The sequence below is a fragment of the Patella vulgata genome, chromosome 4 (assembly GCF_932274485.2).
Source record: "Patella vulgata chromosome 4, xgPatVulg1.2, whole genome shotgun sequence".
NCBI lineage: Eukaryota > Metazoa > Mollusca > Gastropoda > Patellidae > Patella > Patella vulgata.
The window spans coordinates 68,131,291-68,156,851 of NC_065882.2; the positions used below are offsets into that span (position 1 = coordinate 68,131,291).

The 25,561-nt window shown below is 34.3% G+C and overlaps 1 protein-coding gene across 1 annotated transcript in view; it reads right to left on the reverse strand.

Annotated features, from left to right (window-relative positions):
• LOC126818035 (putative molluscan insulin-related peptide(s) receptor) overlaps window positions 1-25,561 on the reverse strand; it is a 134,997-nt gene that overhangs the window by 57,561 nt on the left and 51,875 nt on the right. Inside the window, exons 3-15 of the mRNA XM_050545210.2 lie at window positions 25,283-25,440; window positions 21,769-21,973; window positions 17,244-17,342; window positions 13,664-13,829; window positions 12,889-13,103; window positions 9,653-9,779; window positions 8,908-8,961; window positions 5,254-5,429; window positions 4,723-4,893; window positions 3,015-3,213; window positions 2,071-2,437; window positions 1,586-1,679; window positions 970-1,115 (exon numbers count right to left, since the gene is read on the reverse strand). Coding sequence (XP_050401167.2) covers window positions 970-1,115; window positions 1,586-1,679; window positions 2,071-2,437; window positions 3,015-3,213; window positions 4,723-4,893; window positions 5,254-5,429; window positions 8,908-8,961; window positions 9,653-9,779; window positions 12,889-13,103; window positions 13,664-13,829; window positions 17,244-17,342; window positions 21,769-21,973; window positions 25,283-25,440 — 2,177 coding nt within the window. The remainder of the gene's footprint in view (window positions 1-969; window positions 1,116-1,585; window positions 1,680-2,070; window positions 2,438-3,014; window positions 3,214-4,722; window positions 4,894-5,253; window positions 5,430-8,907; window positions 8,962-9,652; window positions 9,780-12,888; window positions 13,104-13,663; window positions 13,830-17,243; window positions 17,343-21,768; window positions 21,974-25,282; window positions 25,441-25,561) is intronic.

A 25,561-nucleotide genomic window follows, 5' to 3' on the forward strand; every position in this document is an offset into this window, starting at 1 on the left:
TATTTATTAAGTATTGAAACACTGGCCTACATAAAGGTGTTTTCAACAATTTTTGCAGAATATGCATATATTCGGCCGAATGGGTGGACACACTAGCCGAATGCTTCGCCCGATTCAACCTGTCGATTGCATCACCTTTCACGTCACATGATTAAACATGGTGGCGACGATGTCTTCAATCTATCACGTGACTTCTCGATTTGAGTGGTGATTGGCTAATGAATTCTATATTCGGCCGAATGCTTCGGCGAAGCGGACACACCAGGCAAATAAATATTCGGCCGAATATATCAAACCTGTTTGATTCAGGCGAATCATTCGGCCGAATGACAGTGGACACACTAGGCGAATTTCGACGACGATTGATTCGGCCGAACGATTCAGGCGAATCATTCGGCTAGTGTGTCCACCGCTTTACAGCAACATTTATTGTGCAAAAATAGATCTACCGTATAGGCTAGTCACTGTAAGAGTTATAATTTGACAATTATTCAATAACAACTGTGGCCTCTGGAAGAGTCCTAATCAACAGACACAATTCTGAGAGATATTGTTTGTAAGGCCAAACCCATATAATTTTTATTTCTTCATGAGCTGGATAAATAATGGATTGATGTTTTGTTATAGAATTATAAAAACTTAAATCTTTATTAAAGTATGAACTTTTGAGAAAAGCAATTATTTATGGTTTTGAATATTTTTGTTTTCACGAAATATGTAGCAAAATTTTACCAAGTGTTCTGAAAGAACTTAAATTCAAATTATCAGCAAAAATCAATAGGATGCTTCCTTTTATTAAACTGATAGCGCTATTAAAATTTCAAAACAGTCCAGTCGTAACTGTTGTTTCTTAGAGTCTTAAGATGGAATGGTGGAAAGTCAGGTTGACAACTATAACGAACCTTATAACAATGTGCACATGGGTGTTTAAAATTTGAGTGCATTTAAAAACATCCTTATTTTACTTACATTATTTGGATTGATTATTTTATATTCCACTTCAAATGTTATAATTAATCCATTTGGATTGGGTGGAGATTGCCAGGTTATTATAACTTCACTGGTATTATTTATCCTCACTTGTACAGTTGTATCATTAATATTATCTGCTGTGGCTGTTAGATAAAATGACCAAAATTATATGATGTTAATAATAATAGCATTTGTATATTAGCCAGCATATAATGTTAACATTAGTCACTCTGTATTTTAACCGGAATATGATAGTAATAAAAAATGGCCCAACCAAAGATTTGGTGAAGATTATACATGTAGGTGGCTTGTTTTGACTATATCACATCCAAGATATGCAATGAATTTAAAATCCTTTAAATGACGATTAAAAACGTTTAAAAGTTCATACAGAACTTCTGAATTTAAACTTTGACTTTAGTAATGACCAATACCCTATAGTTGAAATTATATCTAGCTGTAAGTACTCATGGATGCTGTGACTGAAGCAGGTAGACTTATGCTTTCTAGAATACCCAATGCCTTTTGCATTTTCTGTGGAATTTTAATTCCATTTAATCAATAATAAATTCATCAATTCAGAGTAAAAAATTACATTTAAAGTAAAACTTACGAGACGCAAGTGTTTTACCAATACCGATAGTTGATCCTGAGGCGTCACTACAAAGGTAATTACCATTTTGCAATGTTTCCAAACAAGCCAATACCTACAAACATAAAGTTAATAAAATATCAGTTTTATAATATTGAATGAACTCATAAATAAAACCATCAAATATATCAGGGTGTGTGATTATTAAAACCTGTTTAAATCATTGTATATATTCCACAGCACGTTATCCATTCATCAATTTGTGTATACAATTTTCATAGGTTATAAGTGTATAAAGTATATAAATTTCAAGTTCATCAGGTGCTAATGTCCGCTGTTGGACAATTCACAATATTAAAGTGATTAAAGGCAATAATAATAGTGGTTATTATTGGAAATATTTGAAATCAATTTATTTTCTTTATGTCACTTAACAACACATACAAATTTCTACAGAATGTTACTTTAATACATAGATAGAAACTGAAATTAATTTAGTACTGTACCGTGATATGATAAATTTCAAAATGTCCGAGATTAGGAATGATTATATTGGTACCATAAACTATGGCTTGCATGGCAGTAAAATCTGGACTTGTATCTTCTGTTATATTTTCTTCATTAGTACCATTAACTGTTCCATTAAACGTTCCATTAATAATCCCGTTTAAAGTTTCATTCATTTCTGCATTTACTATTTTATTTATTTTCTCTTTGACTTTTGGACTGTCTGCAGTATATCGCCTCTTCCCTTTTTCAATGTCCGATTCTGATGGTTTTTGTTGCCTTTGACGGAGTTTTTTATTTCGATCAAATAATTTGTGGACATTCATTTCTTTATCAACAACAGTTTTCAGAGCTTTAGAATGAGGCCTGTAAAAAGAAAAAAGGAATTAGAATATAATGTAAACTAACTTTTATAATATAAATATGTATCCATTAAGACTCTATTTTAAGGCAGTGATTCCCAGGTACACTGACCTTATTCATAGAGAGAGAGAGAGAGAGAGAGAGAGAAATGGGGTTTAACGTCCACTTGACACACTCTAGGTCATTTCGGGACTAACATATGGTTTAATTTTATTTCAATATTTCAATTGCGCGTAGGGGTCTTTAGCAGTGGGAGGAAACCGGAGGACCCGGAGAAAACACACAAGTTTGGACAGGCGACCCTACTCCTTGTCACGTACAACCGAGGAATCAAAACCCCGCCAGTTGACTCGATAACAGACTTTATGATACAGTAAGTACACGCTAACCATTCAGCTATCCACCCTCCCCTTATTCATATAAAATTTGGCTTAATCAAACAGTATCTCCGACACGAACAGATGGAAATAAATCAGATCCAATGTTTACTATACTTGTACTGACCATAAAAGATTTTTGTGTCAATATTCCAATATTTTTCTCGGTGGGTATATCATAAGTCTGTATATTATATACTTACACTTTTTTAATAAAAATATCTCTCAGACGATTCTCAAATTCAATTTGATTTAATCGATTCTTCTTAGATTCTTCAATTTCTTTCTTTGATTTTGGACAAGTACAGCAGCTATTTTCATCTGTGACTGTTTTATTGCCTGCTTCTTCTTCTTCCAAAAACCTTTCTTTAGCTTTATTCTTGTTACTATTCCCAACAATAGCTGTAATAATGATTAAAGATACATTATGGGAGATGAGATAAAGAGCTGGCAGTTCTCACTATAATAGTTAAAAACTTGATAATGTAAAGGGAATTTGCTGAAAATTTCAGTCAAATTGATCCACTCTGAACCGAGAATTTAGCCATTGAATTTTCGGCCTAGCCTCAACCATCATTACTATAGTCGGTACGATAAAATACATAGTCTTGATTATCCATTTCTTGATTTAATCATGAATGAGCGTAAAGCAGCAGATCGGATCCTAATCCAGTAAATATCGCAGGCTAGCGATGACATCGAGGGTTGATTATGGTCTGGATATAATTAATGTCTAATTAACATTTCAGGCTCAAAGAAAGACCTGCAATAGGCCGATTTAGCTCTTGCATAACATATGTTTAATTAGAACTAAAGTTATCGTGTCTTAAAGTATCAACCAATCAAATTGCTCATCTCTGCTTACCCTAAGCAGAAAATGTTCATCTTCAAACTCCATCAAGGCATTCATTCACCTAATAAACACTACGCCAAGTTTACACTCTAGCTTAATTAGAAGGAGAGTTATTGTGTCCCTACAAGTGTGACGACAGACAGCCAGACAGACAGACACACGGACAAACACATTTTAATAGTCCCCTGCTTTCTTCGACAAAACATGTACCGGTAATTAGATGATAAATTAAAATTTGAGATAACTGACTTCTTCAAATTATGAACATAAACACTGCGGACAATCAGATAATAACATAACCTCTAGAACATCCACAAGATCAAAGGCTATAAGTCTGACAGTAATTATCAGATATAGTAAGTGCACCACACAAAATTTACACAAAAACAAATACACAGACAAGACATAATACTCAGAAAAACACAAACAAGCAGACAATTCAAATTCAAAATGGATAATATGTTATTATCAAACACTGCTTTAAAGTTAGTGATATTTGTCTGGTTTGAAAATGACTAGTTGACTAAATTACCCAAGTTGCAATACAATATCTGGAACTACAGTGGAATGAAATGGGGTTTAACGTCCTACTGTTTTGCTCCGATCTGGGCTAATGAAGACGGGCATACGCCATACAGTGTGCTATGAGGGAAATTTTGCCTGGACAGCAGCACTACGGCCTACTCTTATATCGAATTCCAATTGTCAAGGGATCTTTACGTGCACGCCAATGTGTATACGGGACCTCGGTTTTTCTTCTCATCCGAATGACTAGACAGCTGTCCTTGTCAGGCCCTCCCTACTGCATCACTGACAAGGGCGAACCACGCCGGAAAATCTGAGAACTTTCTCGGCCAATGCAGGGATCGAACACCCGACCGCCAGGCTAGCGAGCCAGCGTCTTACCCACTCAGCCAACATGATCACCGAACTACAGTGGCCAAAAGTAAATGCAACATAAACTTTCAGAATGACATTTGTTTTGGAATGACGGCCCTGTTCTAGATTCTTATTAGTTTTATCATTAATATTATCTTATTACATAATCAGTGACTCACGTTCTAAACAATAATCCCTCTGATCAAAATCTTCATGCGCTAACGCTTGCAGCTTCCAATAAACTAAATAATGTGTTACGTTTCCATTTGGTTCATCTGGTGGATTCCATCGAACCTGTAATTCTCCTTTATCTTTAGCTAATATTTTCAAATTTGTTGGTCTTGATGGTTCTAAAGGTAGAAATAAATAAAAGTAATTATACCAGACTTCTGCATTCTACTGTAATAGTACTAATATACTAATATTTCAAATTCTTAAATATATTAATCAAGGTTAATTATAGATGACAGAAAATACTTATAGCTTAATTAAAGTAAGAGTAATTGGATGCATCTATTGGCAACAACAATTACTAGATTTAATCAAAGGGACATTACGTTCAGCTACAATTTACTTCCACAACATTAGCATAGTGGTGTAACTGTAAATAGATTCATTGTTACTTTGAACAAATATAGTAGAATATGTCATCTATAAATCCCTAAAAATATACTGATATATATATATATATATGTGTGGATATTACTTACTGTCAGGTTTAGTTCTGAAGTAAACTATATTAGAAATGGCTGATTTTGGTGCGGAACCGACAGTAAATGGTTGTATATAAGTTGCATACAAGGTCCATGGGGTTAGATTATACATCAAACCTATCATATAATTTGGATCTTTTTCTTTATCAGGTTCTTTTTCAAAGTTTTTCCATCTGTAAGTAAACAAGCCTGTATTTGTAAAATATATACAGTTCCTAGAAAACAAGAGTTATTTCCCATGCAACTAGTTTGTTTTGTGTAACAGAAAAGGTGTGAGACAAATAAATTATCAGTATAGTTATTGAAGCAAGAGCGGTAACTCTTTCATGATTCACTGAAATTCAAAACACAGGCAAAGGCAGAAACATTTTCAAATATGACTAAAAGAATAATCTGTTTAAATATACTCTTCAAAAAAAGTAGGGGATATTGGAATGCAAATACCTATGCAGGTTGTGATATGATATAGTCATGGACACTTGACATGCTTTGAGAGTATGTTCACAGATAAATAACTTATCGTCCCAACAGAACCACTGAGCTGCATGTGCGACACGAAATAGCGCCATACACGTGGGAGGGGTTCATTGTCAAATTTGACACTTCAAGGAAGGGTTGATGAAAACTGCCGCTTGCTGGTTTATCCTATCCATGTTTGCTTTCCTATCGGTTCTTGCATAAGATTTACTGTTTAGTGTATCTTTGCATTAGTGTGTTACGTTTAATTTGATCTGGAGATGTGTTCGTAAACGTCAACCAACAACACTGCAAGAATTGGCCGTGGCATTGCAAGGGGAGTGGGTCAGATTGCCCAAAATCCTGATTGGACGGTTAATTAGGAGCATGCCACGATGAATTGCTGAAAGTCTGAGGATTGGTGGAGCGATTACTCATTATTAAGACAAAAATCAAAAACGTCCATTTTCACTTTTGACAGTGTATCTCTTTGCGAGTAAAATGGGTCCAAAATCAAGCATATTATTAGTTTCATAGTAAGCACTGCCTTATATGATAAGCGATGATATCCGTGCGACAGCGAGATTGCAGAAAAATGCCACTGTAGATGGGAATTTCTATATGGAGTCTTAAAAGACGTAGTTTCATTACGGAAAATAAGTTCATGGTTTATAGCTAATAATAGGCAGTGATTCACATGGGTACATTTTGAGTCTATGTACGGAATATTTTGTTTTCGGTGAATGAAAAATAGTTAAAATATTGAGTAATGGCAAATAATAGGTTGCCAGGTGGTTCCTGATAAAATTATTGTGTGACGGCAAAGAACTTGAAGTAGAAACAGTGGACACGGGTGTGTCAGTATCGTCACATATTCTTGGTAGAGGACTAGGCAGTAGATAAGAATCCAAGCATTTTTAAAGTTATGACTATCAACTGATTTGGGTTGCTAATATGTTTTATACTATTAGGATATGTGACTTCTATGCCTAGTTTCTACATGCTGTCAGCTAACCTCAAGGAGATTACACAAGGTAATCACATAGATTAAGTTCGTTCGTTCGTTCTTGGTGTTTAAACGTCTGCTTCCACATAAGTGATATCGCAGACAAGACATAGGAGAGCCGAAGCTGATTCCTGTTTTTTAGAATATGATTTTGCAATCTTTCCATTTGGCCTTAGGCCATGGATTTGGTTTAGTGGGAAGTTCTTCCCTTTATTTAATATAAAACATATTGTTTGGTAGATGATCTCGTCTGCTTCTGGATTGGTAGATGTCATCGTTTTAGTGTTTAGGTGCCAGGTACGTCTTATCGTGGCATCCACGTACTCCGCTATCCCACTCTCTGGATTTGGTATCAGTTTTATTTGCGGAATAGTGTTTAGGTGCCGAGTTCATCTGACCGTAACTCCCCCTTACTCCACTATCCTGCTAGTTTGGTAGATGTCATCTTTGTGGGGTTTGTGTTTAGGTGCCAGGCCAGCCTTATCGTGACCTCCCCTTACTCCACTATCCCACTCTGTAGGTTTGGTGTCTGTTTTTGGTGGAATAGTGTTTAGATGCCGAGTCCGTCTGATCGTGACTTCCCCTTACTCCACTATCCTGCCAGTTTGGAATAAATCCCCTATGTAGTTTAGTGTTTAGATGCCGGGCCCGTCTAACCACCATGACCCCCTCTTACTTCACTATTCTACTTAGTCCAATTGTGTCCATTAGGGCGTGGATTTGTTCGAAGATTTGCAGTTTCAGATCTGGTCTCGGGAAGAGTAGGTTCTTAGTGTTGAATGGTATGTTGTTGGTCTCCATTGTTCTCACTAGTTCCCTTCTCTCCTCCTTGTATACCTCGCAGTCTACCAGGACATGGTTGGTGGTACATTCTTCTCCGCACTCACAGATGATAACTTGGTTTTTGTAGTCTCGCAGCCGCTCTTTCACCCTTAGCTTCGATATAAGTCTACAAATATCTCTTCTAGGGTGATTGAGTGTTGTCTTTGTGTAGATCTTGTCATCCAGCCGGAATCTGTATGTGTCAAGTTCAACGAGATTTAATTCCCAGATTGAATTGACCTGTCTTTTGACCATACTGTAGATTTCCGCGGTGCTGTAGTCTATGGTGCGGAGTGGTGCTGTGTCCTTGAGACCTTCATTGGCGAGTCGATCTGCCTCCTCGTTTCCTCTAATGTTGACATGTGATTGAATCCACACGAGTTCTACTTTGCTTCCCTTCTCTAAAACCCTCTGGTACAGCTGCCTGATTTCGAAAATGACTTCTGGTCTTGAGTCCGAGTTGTCATTTTGGAATGACGAACTTACTAGTCTTTTGATGGGAAATCCATGATATAGTGTCACGAATGGCCACAAGCTCTACAGTGTACACCGAACAGTTATTGGGCAGTTTCCTGCTTATTCCCTGTTCCCCGTTTGGCAGGTATATTCCAAACGAACTGGTGCCCCCTTCAGGATTGCGTGAGCCATCCGTGTACATATGGTCCCAGTCATCAGACGGCCAGTTGTCTTCCAGGTGTTCTAGAGAGAAAGCACGTGCAGCAGTGGGGTTGTTTTTCTTGTCGGTTTTCTGTAGTAGATCTAGATTATCCGGCGGTATAGGGAGCGTCCAAGGGGCGATCGCTGGGGGATCGTGTTCATTTATCCGAGCTTCCCCAGTTGCAGTTCCTTGATTGTTTCCCTGATACCCTGGCCGAAGCTTTTTTTTCTAGGATCTCTCACATATCTTGTATTTTGTAGACGGACAAAGGTTGGGGATCTTTCGCCCAGTTGTGAGATCTTAGCCCAGTACCTTGTCGCTAGTTCTTTTCTTCTCAGGGATAGGGGCAACTCCCCGACTTCTTGCAGTAGTGCCTCTCTCCCAGTCCCTTGCCCTACGCCAGTCGCAATACACAGAGCTCTGTATTGGATGGTGTACATGGATTAAGTACTTTCTCAAGATTATTGTATCGATGGTATAACATGATAAATACGTTGATCACTTAATTACTTAATCAGTCCAGCCTATTATCAATGATAATTGGGATGAGTAGTAATTATACAAAATGTGAATGGACGGGCAGTGGCATGTTCAACTTAATTTGGATTCTATTTCAATAAGGCATGTCAAACTTTAAATTTAGATTTCATTCCAATAAGACATGTCAGACTTCAAGTTAGAATGTCATTAATTTTATCTATCTACTTACACTGACTGAGAACAAGCATCTCTTCCTTGAAATATGTCAACACTTTTTGATGTTCTAAAAATAGAAAGAAGTTTATTTAAAGACATGTTTATGGAGAAATTACTTCAATCAAGGATCAATAAAATAGTCTACAGGATATAAAAGCATTTCACAAGTTTCAGGAGTTGAAAAGACTGAAGAAGATACCAATTTTCAGAGGTTTTAAGGTCCATCAGTTTTATTAGGTCTTTTCCATATGATTTCTCTTTCTATTCCTAAATTCAAGTTCTTCAACTATAATCATGCCTTGAACTTTAATTCTCTTGCTCCTTTCCATAAAGACCTAGATTCTTATTCTATTCCAGAAATCTCACTGTAATATTTACAATATTTGTAGCTTTGAACACCACAACCTTTTTGCAACACTACTGTCGCATAAAAACAATTATGTTCGTGGCCACAGACTGAAAACAATTATTCAGGACAAAATCCTGTGGATATATATCCGATGTTTGTTTATGTGGTAGGTGATGAGCAAAATGACCTGTACACTGAATATGCATTTGGGTACTGAAGTTTAGTAAATGCTTATATCTTGATAAATGTAGTCTGTGGGGAGTGTTCAGAAGAAAATGGTACATACATATTTCCATGTCGGCAAATTTAAAATGTATATGTACATAAGTACATTAATGTCAACTGTATTCATTAGGGTGCTCTTAATCTTATAAAAGTTTAAAACTTCATCTTTCATACCCATACTTACACTTTTCTATAATAAACAACATAACTAAATAACATTCGTTCATCAGCTAATGTAAATTTATCCCATCTTAATATAGCTTCTTTAGCAGATATTTTTTCTACTTGAAGATTTAATGTGGTAACCTCACCTATAACACAGAAAGAAATCTTGTTTTAAATCATGTCAACACCAAAAATAGATTACTGGTATCTTAAGCCAGAGACCATCAGTCATCAAGTTTAATGTACATAAATATGCAAAAAACAATTTGTCTCTTTTAGGTCACTTTAATTCTCAAATTAATACTAAGAAACCTAACTATGCAGTACCGTATCTAATTACATAAAGATACATTATGCAAGATATAAATCTGACTATTGCAGATCTTTCTTTTTAGGCCTGAACTGTTACATAACGTCAGTGAAGTTGCAAAACGTCATATCTCCTTTTTTCCTAACTTTACAGGAAACTGTAACTGTTTTTCTATAAAAGATACGAGATCGATCTTTTACGGTTCAACGTTGTATCAACCAGGAAAAAATCTCATACAGTCCATTTAAAGAAATCCACTGTCATTTTTTTGTGTACCGAGTTCAGACAATTTGACACTTAAAATTAGTAATTAATATAGTTTATACAATCTTTTGTTGCTTCTTTCTGATGATCATAAAAAAGTATTCAATTGGACTAGAGATACGATTATTAGATAAAAAGATGCGCCCTACGATTGGGAAATTAGAAATGCAAAAAATCATCTTTCATCAAAAACCGAAGATACAACCTTTTGCAACATCACTGACGATAAACTATTGATTAAATATTTATTAACATGAAAAGACCATAATCAAATCTCGATGTCATATAATCTGCCTCGATCTTCTGTTCTACATCTGTTGATGATTAAACGCAAAAATGGATAATCGATACTTTGTTACTTATCGTGACAGTGCTAACAATGACAATCGAGGCTACAAAGATTTTAAAAAAAGGTTTTCTTGGCCTACAATGAAGCAACTGAAATTTTCAGCATATTCCCTTTACATTATCTAGTTTTTAACTATTATAGTGAGAACTACCAGCTCTTTATCTAATCTTCCATAATGTATCTTTATGAATAAGTAGTGACAATTTAATACGTATTACATCAAGGTATATGTTCAGGGGTGTGATTTTTTATTGTTAAGGGTCACTTTTTTGCTCTATACTATAGACTGCCTACATATATATGGTGCAATGGAAGAAATCAAAGTTAACCAAACAGAAGTGGTTCCAAGTTCATGGACAGATAAGCTAATGAAGTTGTAGCACAAGAGTACTGTCAACTATGGAGAATTCTATCCTTATAATTATAATCTTTACAATCATATGGTTAATCATAGACTGAATATGTTTTAAACAGACAGGGGAGAATAGGTGGCTGAATGATCTAACCTGTGTTAGACTTCTACATGACAAAGAGTTGTTCCGCCTGTCCAACCTCATGGTTTTCTCAGGATCCTCATACAGGTAATAAAGACCTCTACGTGCAAGTGGATTATTGAAATAAATTGAACCCTACGTTAGTCCCGATTTGACCTAGTTTGTGTTGAATAGATGTAAAACCCCATTCTCTGTCTCTCTTTCGAAAAGACAGACAATACAAAGCAAAATGTAAAATAAAAGCATTCTTCAATGTCAGAAATAAATGTAAAACAAATTTTCAATTTAATTCTAATCAATTTTTTCACACGTTTAAACAAAAAACCTGTAAAGAATCTAATAAAGGCTAATTTCAAAACAAAATATATGAAGCCATTTACAAGAAAGAAATTTATAACCATCTATTATTCTTAATGTCTTTTTCAAGATAAATGACAAGTAGCTACTGCAATAGAACATTCATACAGAAATCAGTGAATGGTTTACTTCTCGCAATAAAGAAAAAAAACATTGAAAAGAAACAGAAGGAAGTTAAAACTTACGACATGTAATGAACTTTAAGGAATGAATAAACATAAACTACATTTTTCTAAAGAAATGTTTGTTTCGAGATGATTATTTATGTACCAGTATTATTGTATATAAGGCCACACTGTGCATTTGTAAGTTTTCGAATATGCCAGATAAGAGAGAGAGAGAAATGGGGTTTAACGTCCACTCAACACAAACTAGGTCATTTCGGGACTAAAATATGGTTTAATTTTATTTCACTAATTCGCTTGCGCGTAGGGGTCTTTAGCAGTGGAGGAAAACCGGAGTACCCGGAGAAAACCCACAAGGTTGGACAGGCGACCCTACTCCTTGTTACGTACAACTGGGGATTTGAATCCACACCAGTTGACTCAATGACAGGCATTATGATAAAAATTCGGCCATCAAACCCCAAATATGCCAGATAAAGGGCTTGGTCCGCAACACATATATTTAATTGGATTTTGATTTTTCTATCCAATGAAAAATTCTAAGCAAAGTGCACTTTAAAACAAAGAGATAATTTTAAACATTGAAGGTCCTAGAAAGTAATCATAAAGAAAGCATTGTATAGCAGCATTTAACGAACATGTTCCACCATATAAACAAGCACTGTGACAGAGAGCAGTACTGATTTGTATTTGAATGGCCTTGCCTTTTATTTGATTTTTTTTACTTTTACTTTATTTAGGTGGCATATTAGCATTTAAAGTCTGTAAACATCATTTGAGGAACTAGTTCAATTATATTCAATGTTAATATGATGTCCTGAAAATTTGTCAACATATGGCATCATCCGTAGACAATATAAATGAAATATGGTCAAAAACTAGTGCCACCTATATAGTCTTCATTAAAATATTTTGAGGGTCCTTTTTATATTCCAATTACCATTAAAGCCAAAACAGAAGATTATCTACCATTGACACTTTAATTTCATAATTAGATGTTAAATAATCAATTCTAGTACATTTTAGCACAATCTGATTAAAACACAGATCCTATTTTGTTTCATTTTTTATAGTTCAAAATTTTGTTTTACTACACTAGGATCTGGTTGAGTTGTTATCATTGACATGTTCTGGATGATCTGAGGGATTAGCCAATGAAGCTTTTGGTGTGATGTGCACGGAACTGTGGGTAATCCACTAGAAACATCGATGCTGATTGGTAAATCAAATGTCTGACATCATAGAGTCAAAAGTTTCTTGTATGACCTCTAACGTGAACTCCCAAAACAACTCGTCAGACTTAAAACAAATGACATACAGAGACTTTATCCATGATGAATTATAATCTTTACTTACAAGGAATAGAATCACCATTTGAGTCAGGATTAACATCATTTTTTGTGGTTCTATTGACCAGGTCAACATCTGTTAAAAATTCCTTGATTTTCCAGTAACATAATTTACGATTGTAGTGAAACTTAGCCTTTCCTCTCTTCATTTTAAGTCTTTTTGAAACTTTAGGTAAGAATAGTTCCTTTAGATTAGGATTATCCACAACGATTAGACTGTAACTGAAAAATAAAATACAAAATACCAAAATTCAATTTTCTTTATGCATTTCTCTGAACAAAAAGAAATGACTGAGTCAAGGCTGTCACTGATTTTTTAGGTACAAACGTGGCTTATAATGGAACATTCCATAGTAATACAATCCATCATGTGAATCAATTAGCAAAGTTGTTCCAAACAGAACTATAAAAAACTTGGATGAATGATTAAGAACCAATGGATACAATCAAAAGATTAAAAACAGCAGCTTCCAGATAACTTGCAGTCACGTTGACTCAGTGTGTACATGTATGATGTCTTCGATCCCAGTTCTTCTGTACAGTTTGAATTCAATGAAGAGTGTGTGGAGATGTCAATATCTGGGCAAACCCTTCATGAGCCTGGCTGATGCAGAAAAGTAGGATGCTAAACCTCACTTCATTTCATTTCCACAAAACACATTTATCCAATTGACTGATCATATGATTCATTCACACTTAGAGCATGTCTTGTGCACAATAATAACTAGATCAAAAAATCATTACTACATTCAATAATAATATAAATAATTTGTTGTTCTTACTTCTTAATCTCTTCTGTATTAGTACCACCTGGACCTCGTCCATGAATAACTTTGAGGTTTTTAAAGAAATGTAGCGACAGAATTGGATAAGACCTTACTATCTTTATATAATATGTCACTTGCTCTATAGCACCCAGACTATTTTCAAGCTCTATACCAATGTTACCTGTAAAATATATATTTAATACATTTAATTTATAATATTATAGATAACTGAAAAAGGGTAGTATAACACAAAAATTTATGACGATTAAACCACCACTCTATTCAATTTAAAATCTCTTTCGTACTATTATCATTAATATTATTGCACATTTGTATAGCGCACAACTTCAACGACTAAGACTAAGTACTCATGTGCGCTTCACGAAATATAGTACAGAAAATTAAATTTACAATGAAGTATCTATATGTATCTACTCTCTCTGCCAGTCATCATCGATTGATTCAGCAGCTAAACAGATCTACCGGCCTGTCAAACCTTTACTACTCTTTTACTACTCTGATAACTTTGTCAAGATAGCAGACATAGAACACACACAATCCCGTCTACAAACAAACATGTAATTTAATTACATCTTGAATTTGTATAGATCATTATCTCTATCACAATTTATGCTATTTTGCTAATGTTAATTTTAAACAGGGCTGACAATAATATACAATTGCATTTCAAAGTGGGCACATAAAAACTATTACAAGCCTGAATAACTTATATGATCAAGAGAAACAAAATATTACATGTATAATAAAAAATAATTAACAACAGAAAGGAGATCTAAAGGCTTTATGCATTTAAACGACTCTACTGATTTAGCTTATAATCATTCATAGGATATATGTCCATCTATTTTCTATGCTTTGTTTAGTTGGCAGAAATTCTTTATCAGTACCATCCAGTCTAAGAACCAGACCCCACAGTAGATTACTACCAAATAATTTATAACATTACTATCTATCTTTAAGTAGCCATATTGTTATAAATTTTTAACAAACCAACAACAGTAAGACAAGTGTCCCCGACAAAATAAATGACACTTAATAAACACTTTCACTTATCTATGTATGACACTCTGAGCAATTCTCTGCTTAACCTGAGCAAAATATGTTCATCATCATACATAGTCTCGTTATTGATGTATTTTAACTATAAACCAAGTTTCATCACTCTCACCGAATTAGAGACAAAATTAGTGTGTTCCAAAGCATCAACAAATAAACTGCTCAGACTAAGCAGAAAATGCTCATAATCAAACTCAGTCAAGATATTTGACTGTGGAAAATCTACACCAATTTAAACGTTCTATATCAAATAAAATCAAAGTTTTTGTAGTCCATATCATTGACAAATTAAATTGCTTGATGTTCACCATCAGACTCACTCAAGACATTCACCTAATGAACATATACCTACACCCAGTTTGACCCATTCTTGGTATCCCCGGTGCCATCGTTCCATTCTACTCTACCAACCTCTGGGTCCATTCACGTGGTTTTCATGAATTCAAATGATCTGCCCTTGGCCGTAACTCGATTCTACGAACCAATCAAAAAACAGTTTACATATCAGTCTTAGCGTCATTTTTTTTCGTTCACCACAAAACAACAATAGTCGCAATAAAATTTGAGTTACTTCCCTTCGCTCACTCGATTAGTCTATAAAAATAGCAGGAGTATCAAGGGTGGATAATCAAATCTCTGATGTAAACGTGTCATTCTGTACCTTCATTGATACTACTGTCTACCATCGTGATGTGATCGATAATATCGATCTATTTTTGTCCAAATTTGTCACCGATTGTCAGGGAGGTGTAACTCTGTATGTAATATAGAAGGCGTTAAAACTTCTGTTTAGCAACAAAGTGGCAATGGACAATAGATACTAGATGATCGTGACAAAACTCGGCTTTGTCGGTTCTTATAGTTGATTCAATCAATATCAAATAATGTTTCTCGTTACGTGTGAAAACAATGATCAGCAGATCAGGGTTTGTAATTTAACAAAAGATAATCGCGGGTTTATTGTTATTTTCACAGTTCTTTTTACCTAATCGGTGGGTCCAGATAATTAACTATTAATCACAGGATTACCGAAGGTGCTACGAAGTACGACAAGACGGTATCATTCAACAATGGTCGTGGAATAGGCAAAGTTTTGTTAAATTTATAACTAAAACAGTGACCGCTGGTCGTGTTAGAGGTGTGACCGTTGATTAAAGAGATGAAACAATAGAATTTCTATGGTGGGGAATTTATCATGACCGCTTACAAGGAGATGTCGCTGAATAGGAGCGGCTGCTCATAAGGATTCTACTGTAATGCATATAAATTTCATACAGATCGGATGATAACTTTAGTTGTTATAGCATTCACATGGTTCAACAAAGTGAAACAAAGGCAATAACTCTAGAAGTAATTAACGGAAATTGTTGAAATTTGGTAGGCTTATTCGTTTTATCGATCTAAAAATATAAATTTTACACAGATCAGATGATGACTATTGTCGATAGAGCATTCACAAGGTTCAAAGTCAAACAAAAGTCATAGCTAATGTAAATTATTCATATAAATTTCATACAGATCGGATGATAATTTTGGTTGTTAGAGCGTTCACATGGCTCAAAAAAGTGAAACAAGGGAATTGTTGAAATTTAATAGACTTATTCATTTTATTGATCTAAATAATGCATTTAAAATCCATACAGATCAGATGGTAACTATTGTAAATGGAGCATTCACGGGGTTCAACAAAGTGAAACAAGGGCCATAACTCTAGAAGTAATTAACAGAAAATGCTGAAATTCAAAAAGATTCTTTGTTTCACTAATCTAACTTATGAATATAAATTTCATACAGATTGGATGATAACTTTTGTCATTCACAAGGTTTAAAAGGGTGAAACTAGGGCCATAACTTTAGACATAATTAATGGAAATTGGTGAAATTCAATAGGTTTCTTCATTTCACTAATTTAAATGATGCTTATAAATTTCTACAAATGAGATAACTTTTGACGTTAAAGCATTAACAAAGAGCAACAAATGAAACAAGGGCCAAAATTTGAGAAGAATTTAATGGAATTATTGAAATTAAATGGGCTTCTTCATCTCACTAATGTAAACAAAATGTATCAATTTCAAAACAGTCAGATGAAAAACATCGTTTGTAGGGTGTTCACAAGAAATTGTGGACGACAGACAAACATGGACGTCGGCAATATACGACTACATTTCCATGTCGGCATATTAAATCCAGTTCTTCATTTAATACAGCTGTTGACAATAGCAAGACTGACGATCACCAACATCTTTTTTTCAATTTTCCCTAAATGGTTCTATTGGAGTTGTGGCTCAAATTGCCTTAATATTTTTACAGAATGTTCAAATATAGCATCTGTCATATAAGCCTGTGTAGTAGCAGGCAGTAAATTTTGTCTAACATATCATGACGACAGTCAAAGTCTTATTCCATTCACTGTAACAAGAGGATTTTGCAAGATTCGGTAAGTAACTGAAGCCAAAGTAAGGATAAAGGGGATGTCTGATTTATATAGGATATTTGTGAAAGAATGTGTACTTACTGCCTCCGTCTATCTGTATTACTATTGCCCCATTAATAATAGTACATCCACTAAACACCTGCGCTGAATCAATGCTATCAACAATACCTCCTAAACATTCTGTTAAAATTTATAAATTCAAAAATAATATATATATTCAAATTCACTTTTACATAACGTCACAGATCTGTAAAATGAAGCAGTGGACCTTGGCCAAGGCCATCTTCCATTATCGGAAGTTCTCTTGCAAGACATCAAAGAAATAGATTTTGGAATAGCACTTTTTAGTACAGGTAATTATATGTAATAATGATATCGACCATCATTTTGTAATCCTGTGCCTCTATGTAAGGTCCATGCTACCAGTCAGAGGCACTATTACTGTACATGTCTGCGCAGATTTGTCAATTTTCTGTATTTTTGTTGATATTTTTAATACATGAAAATAACCATTTTCAGGCCTGATCATTGACATCTTGATCTGTTTCAATCAGCTTGATAAGTTGTATATGAGTCAGGGTTATCTAAATCTGGAGTGATGCAGATTAAAGCCAGGGTTTTCAACATGTATGTAGACTAAATACAGCCATTGAATGTGAAATATGTAGGTCTACGTCAATGAAGGCATGTTACAATGTTCCAGTTATAGTTCGGTTAATTCTTAGCATAATTTTTTTTATCCAAGAGATTGACACCGATACCTGATCTTGACACTCAATTCTATTTTGTCAAATCATACAATCTCGGTCGTCAAAAACAGCTTGTATTGTGTCTGTTCATAACTCAAAGAAGTTCAGCAACAGATTCAGCAGCTAAATACATATGTATTATATGTACACAAGAAAGTCTGCCACTACTACATAAATATTTTTATATGTTATGTATATGAATTGTATACAACCTGAAATAGGTGTTGAGATTAAATAATCTTATCGAACTTGTGCTTATGGTCAAACAGTGATTGCAAGTCTAACTTGAGTCATGCTTGAAAGGAGCTTAGCTTTTCCAAGGATGATTTGCTCAAGCTCAAATTGGCAAACCTACTAATAATAAAGCTGATCTTTCTTATTAACCCCTTTTTTTAACATTTAATCCGTTGATCGTAATTTAGATTTTTCCAACAATATCTAACTTTATCAGGCACTCAGTGCACTCCAATTGATTACATTTTGAATAAATGTATGAATAAATAATAATTGATCATCATAGAGCTGCCTATCATATGTCACATGGATTGATTAAAATATAGAGCTTTTTGCACTAAGAATGTCTTTTATAAATAAATATCTTATAAACAGCTCACAAAATCTTTAATTTCAGAAATTTCATAATTTCATTTACACATAAAATCTTCAAAGCTTTCAAGATATGCAGACTCTATTTACCCAGCATGTGAATAGAAACAGACTTTTAAATATTTACTTAACATGTCTAACGTCTTAACTGTTTAGCTTTAAGCAGTGTTAATAACCTATATATTTTATATTCTAATGGATGGCAGTGTCTTATGTCTGTTTTTAGTCAACTTCACTCAGCTTCTGCGAGTAAACACAAAAAAACACAAAATCTTATCTAATTTATTTATTGATAACTGCTGCTGACACGTATCGGAATTTGGGCACCACCAGTTCACATACAGTGAACAATGACTAAACTCCTGATCGAGAATATGTGATTGTTTTAGTCTGCTGTCTGAAATGCCTTTGATCATATTCTTGCCCTGTATGATTTCTGATTTGTTATTTTCTGTCTATATATTTCCCTACACATTTGTTACTGTTCATGCTTGAAAGCGATGATAGAATACAGGCCTTCACGTTTGAGGCGCGCTCTTGCGCTCCATCCCTTGTCTAAATCCCAATCTAGGTGATATCCTCAGTCCTCTGAAATCTCTCTTCCAACTGCGTATTTTATTTCCCAAAAAATGTGATGTTTACTTCGTATTTACTTCCCATTAAATAGCTCATGATCACACAAAATTTTTGTTATCTGTGATCATTTTCCTTCATAAGAATTGGTCACGTACGTGGACGCCATCACGCTATTTTAATAATTTTCCAACCCAAAGAAACAATCACTAGGCAACTAAATTTGACTAACATTGTACACACCTGAAAGCGTTCCCTATTATTAGATTTTAATGAACACAGGTTAACTTATTTTCTGCTAATCCATAATGCACAACTTTGGCAGCAAACACTCCATTTTTAAATTCTCGGCAATAGTAGCATTATACTGTGATCTTGCATGAAAACAGTTGCTAATGGTTAATTTTGATGAGAAAACTTCAGGCTTGACACGGGCGTGAATAACAAACAAGACCCGATAATACGTGAAAGATGATTGCCATGCTTTTTTATGAGTGATTTTAACTATCGATGAATTTTAAAATACTCTTTTATAAAGAATATAAATGATGTTTAGACATTACGAACTACAAGTATATCATTTTCTATTATATAAATGAAGGAATTAATTATTGAGGAATATTATTAATTAACTGACGTGAACTTAAAAGTCGTTACAGGAAGTAAATATAGACCAGCGGTTGCCATGCAAGATACGCCCACATTTTGCAAAAGATGGATATAGATCAAACTAAAAAAAATAACATGAGATTTTTCATAAAATCAGGGTCCATAATCAAGGAAGTTATGGTGTGAAATGCGCGAATAACGAAGATACTAAAATCTTTGGGATATAAACATATATTTTTAGTTTCATCAAAATTGGACAAATATTGTGACCTCTAGAGGCTCCACAACCTTCGTATTACATACTTTTACACTATTTGCATACAAGAAACGGTCATTTTTCTCTGGCAGTTAAGTTTTGATTTTCCCGAAATTTGAACTCAACTTTCATTATGGTGTAACCGTAATATATTTCAACGTGATTTTTCTTACAATCAGGAGCCATAATCCAAGAAGTGATGGTCTGATATGCGGGAATATCGAAAGGAACCGAGATCTTTAGGATATAAACACATCTTTTAATTTTCATCAAAATCAGATCAAAATTGAGTTCTCTAGAGGGTCCACCATCTTGATATTACATTTGCATACAGTGAGGGACCACAAGCTAAAAATCAGGGGTCATAATCCAGGAAGTTACGGTCCGATATGCGTAAAAATCGAAAGAAACAACCTTTGGGTTATAAAAAAACATACATTTCAAGTTTCATCAAAATCAAAAAAAAATTGTGACCTCTAGAGTAAAGTTACGTTCTGATACATGCCGATATCGAAAGAAACCAAGATATTTGAAAGATATATCTATATTTCAAGTTTACGTAAAAATCAAATAAAAATTGCAACCTGTAGACTGGATAGAAATTGTGGACGGATGTCCGGACAAAGGCTACAACAATATACGTCCACATGACAATGTGGGCGTACAAAAATACTGAGGTGCATCTATTTTTCTTTTTTATTTAAAACAAAATATTATAATATTATAATAGCAATGCAGTGTTTTATTCATCAAATAAAGTGCATTACATATGATTGCACGCATTATCTCCTGTCTGCAATTCCAGGAGAGTGATTTTCAGTTTTTTACCCATCATGATTTTTTAGACGAGAAGGCCTGTAGAATACTCTTTGAAACTTCCCTCAATTAAATTAGTAAACGTTTATCAATAAGTATATATGTAATCGTGAATTATGTATTGGAATTGACAGTTCCACGTACTTAAAGGACAATATTGGTGCCAGTCATTATCACATATGTGATAGAGCTGGTTAAACACATTCCAAATATAATTTTAACACAGAGATCATTGCTACGATAGCTGAGTAATACAGGTTTCCTGAGTCGGAAGTGACGAACGCCAAACGAAAAACACGAGTCATCTCTCTATATAACTGACTGATGTGACGAGTGATAACGGATATACGGCCGAATTTCTGCTCACTGATAATTCCTTCGAAGACCAAAAGTTGATATATGGGACTGTAAGAGAATACCTGACAATTCAATAAAGTAATTGAATGTCATTAGATAAGAGAACACGAGAAAAATAGAAATAGTCCGTACATTCCCTTGTTTATATTCATTCTATATCTTATAAAAACATGGTAATGCACGGACTTTTTCTGTTTTTCTTTCGTGTTCACTTATCTAGTGGCAGTCAATTCTTTTTATGAATTGTCAGGTATCCTCTCACAATCTCATACAACAACTTTTGGTCTTCGAATGAATTATTAGTGAGCAGAAATTCGGCCGTATATCCGTTATAACTCGTCACATCAGTCAGTTATATAGAGAGATGATTCGTGTTTTCCTTTGGCGTTCGTCACTTCCGATTCTGGAAAACTGTATTACTCAGCTATCGTAGCAATGATCTCGGTGTTAAAATTATATTTGGAATGTGTTTAACCAGCTCTATCACATATGTGATAATGACTGGCACCAATATTGTCCTTTAAACAATGAAACAAATAGGAGTAAGGCAGATATTCATATCCTATTATTAAAACAGGAAGCTCTTCAAATATAAATATTGGTTCCAATATATATTTTAATCCAATCAATATATACATACCTTTAGGACACTGATCTTTACATTTGACACATCGACTATCAACTATAGTATAACCAGTAGGACATTCTTTAGCACATATCTTTTCTGTCTTGTTATTCAGAAGATCAGACTCAAGAGTTTTATAATGCCATTCATTTTTATTGCCTCTTTTTGGTGTCATCTTTCTGTTACATTCTTTTTTTGTTAAACATAATCTATTTTTCCACTGTAAAATCAATTTAATGTAAGAAATAAAATTTGATTTAACCTCTCGTTATCACATGTTCAGAATAACATGCAGGACGTACATGAGCCTTCCTATCAACTATTCTTTGAAATTCAATGTTCAACGGCTCTTTTACATGGATGCTCATTCATACATATATGCATAAACCTCAATAATAGGAACACATTTCAAGTCCAGAGTGAACAATGAAGCAAGCTTAAAACTTAGTAGAGACTGGGTGGTTAGGGACTAACTTCATTACCATATATATCATTGCAGACAACACTGTCCACATCACATAACTCATCCCCCTCAATTGGAATCTTTGTTAAATCTGTGATGCTGGTAAATTTTTTAAAATTCTTATATGAAACAATGTAATGTATATTCAGTGGTATTATCTTTTAAAAGCGCATGCTGCGCATTTGATTCTGCGTTATTATTCTAAATCAATGTCACAAATATTCTACGGGGAGTAATTCAAGAAACATTAGAGTTACACTGTGAACAAACTTTAGATTCTTGAAATCTGTTCACGAGTCAGACCTGTCGTCAGATAGTTGCATGTTCCATCCCATTTCTATCTTGTTGTTTAATTACTGTGTCCTTAAAATAAGACACCCTATTCCTATTTTCCAGGCGATGCCCATTAATGTTAGGACAACGGAAGGTAACCAGCGGCTGCCAGGCAGGATACGCCCACATTTTAGAGAGATGGATAGAGAACAAGCTAAAACGAAAGTGATTTTTCCTACAATCAAGGGCCATAATTCATGAAATTACAATTCGATATGTGCAAATATCGAAAGGAACCGAGATCTTTGGGTTATACTTACATTTCAAGTTTCAACAAAATCGGATAAAAATTGTGACCTCTATAGGGTCTACAACCTTGATATACCATATTTTTACGCTATTTGAGAACGAGGGGCATTTTGTCTATCAGTTTTGGGCTGATTTTCACGAAATTCAAACTCAGTCGTCCTTAGGGTGTAACGGTGATATAATAATACGTTTTTTTAAATTGGATAAAAATTATGACCTCTATAGGGTCCACTAGCTAAAAATGCGATTTTTTGTACAATCAGGGGCCATAATTCAGGAAGTTACGTTCCGATATGCACGAATATTGAAAGGAACCGAGATCTTTGGGTTATATGCATACATTTCAAGTTTAAACCAAAATTGGATAAAAATTGTGACCTCTACAGTGTTCACAAGCTAAAAATGTGATTTTTCGTACAATCAGGGGCCATAATCCATGAAGTTACAGTCCGATACATACCAATATCGACAGGAACCGAGATCTTAGGGTGATAAACCTATATTTCAAGTTTCATTGAAATCGAATAAAAATTGTGACCTGTAGACTGTTCACAAACAATTGTGGACGGATGTCCGGACGGACAGGGGCAACGACAATATACGTCCACAGGAAAATGTGGGCGTATAAAAACTGGGGAATGAAATGTATTTCAGTGGGTGACACTCAGAGCTGGATGAAAGACCACAAAATTTCATAACAGTTTACTTTTGATACTGTCTGCAAAAATTAACAGGCCAGACTTAAGATACTGTCAGCCACAATGATTTTTCAAAATTCTGTTAACTTAAAGAAAAGATATTTGGCTTGCCATTTAGTGACTAAATACAACTAATCCAGCCTTTGGAATCTGTCTACTACTCACATTATCTAGTCAAATTTATTTCCATGCATTCACAAAAACAATTAAATTAAAGAAATTTCTAATAGCAAAAGGAAAAACCTCTATAATAGCTTGATGTGTGTACAAAGTTTCATTGAGATTTCTTAAAGCAGTTTATGAGATTGGCAAAGAAACAAAACAGAGATGGAATGACAGACAGACGGACAGACAACAAAATCTCATTTCAATATGCCTCCCTTTTGGCCAGAGATAATAAAAATGTTCAAAACAGCAATTCATTTTATTAATTCATATCCAGAACTTATCACTGAATTTGATTAACATTAAATCTAGTGGGATTAAATCTCTATTGATTTCTTAGATTACAAATTAAATGGTTCCCAAGCCCCTTTCTCTCCACAGTCTTCTTTAATGAGACAATTTTACTTCTTCACGATTCAAAGTAATATCATTATTACTATCCCTTAATATTCTTCTCGTAGTAAAATCAAATCTGGATGTTTAGAGAATTAGGCCCGAGTTATCCAATATTGATAACTTTAAGCTTCTTCGAATGGTACAATTACATTCAACCAAAATTATGCCCAACACTACATGGATTTGTTGTGTCTGAAATAAATATTTTACAGACAATTAACAGCTCTAAATTCCCATAAGGATCTTAAAACTCTCAACAGTCTGTCTACAAAGTCTCACAAAACTTTCTCAAAATGGAGACCCCGGAGAAAATTTAAGCAAGCAAAGGAAACAGGACTTCTATCAACAACTTCCTGTAACTGTATTTTAGGTGTTAACAAATCAACGACTATCTGTAATATATTTTATGACTTCCTGTGAATTCCTATAGTGTTTATATTCATAAAGGCATAATTTCAACAAGTTTTTTCAAAAGGCAGGTCGTACAGGCAAAGAAACATGTCAACAAAGTTAGTTGCATACCGGCATTATTATTCAAATTGATCAAGGACCATAACTCTTAGAGTGATTATCAGATATTGTTGAAAATAAATGAGCTTCTTTGTCTCATGAACATTAACACTGTGTACAAATTCAAGTTAATTGGATGATAATTTTAACCTCGAGATAAGAGCGTCAACAATATTTTCAAATTGATCAATAGCCATAACTCAAAATGTTAAAAATAAGCTTCCATCCCAGGGTGACAACAATCTACACCTAGTCATGCCAACCAATCTGATTAACACATAGATCTTCTTTCGTTTCGTTTTTTATAGTTCAAAATTTTGTTTTACTTGTCTTTACTACATCTGGAAGAGTTGTTATATAACCCGCGTTTTGGATGAAGTGACGGATTAGCCAATGAAACGGTCTGTTACGGCAAAGTTTTGGCGTGAGGTGCACGGAACTGTGGGTAAACCACTAGAAACGTCATAAGATCAAAAGCCACTTGTATGACACCTGACATGACGTTACACTACAACTGATCAGATCTTCATGTAGTGTAGGCCATCGAAATGAAATATAGATCTGTATTTTAATCAGATTGTATTCCAACAATCTATGGCCACATTTCAAGGGGTAATTAAGAGCAATCATCTAATTTCAATTAAAAAGATCAACATAGCTATTAATAAACATTTTTATTTTTGTAATATCATAATATACACATAATGTATCTTACCTTATACGTATTATCCGGGCAGGTTTCTCTACATTCATTTTTATACAAAACATTTTTACATGCCACACAATCTTTAATTGATGGTCCTGTACATCCTCCTGTACAATTTGGATGGCAACATTCTTTCGTATTAGCAATACAAAATTTACAAGGACAATCTGAAAATATACATGTTTAATAATTAAATTATATATTGAGCAACAAGTTTTTTTAAAAGTAGAACAAAAGTGACAGATTGCTAGATATTATAATAACAAACTTTTCCTTCAATAAACAAAA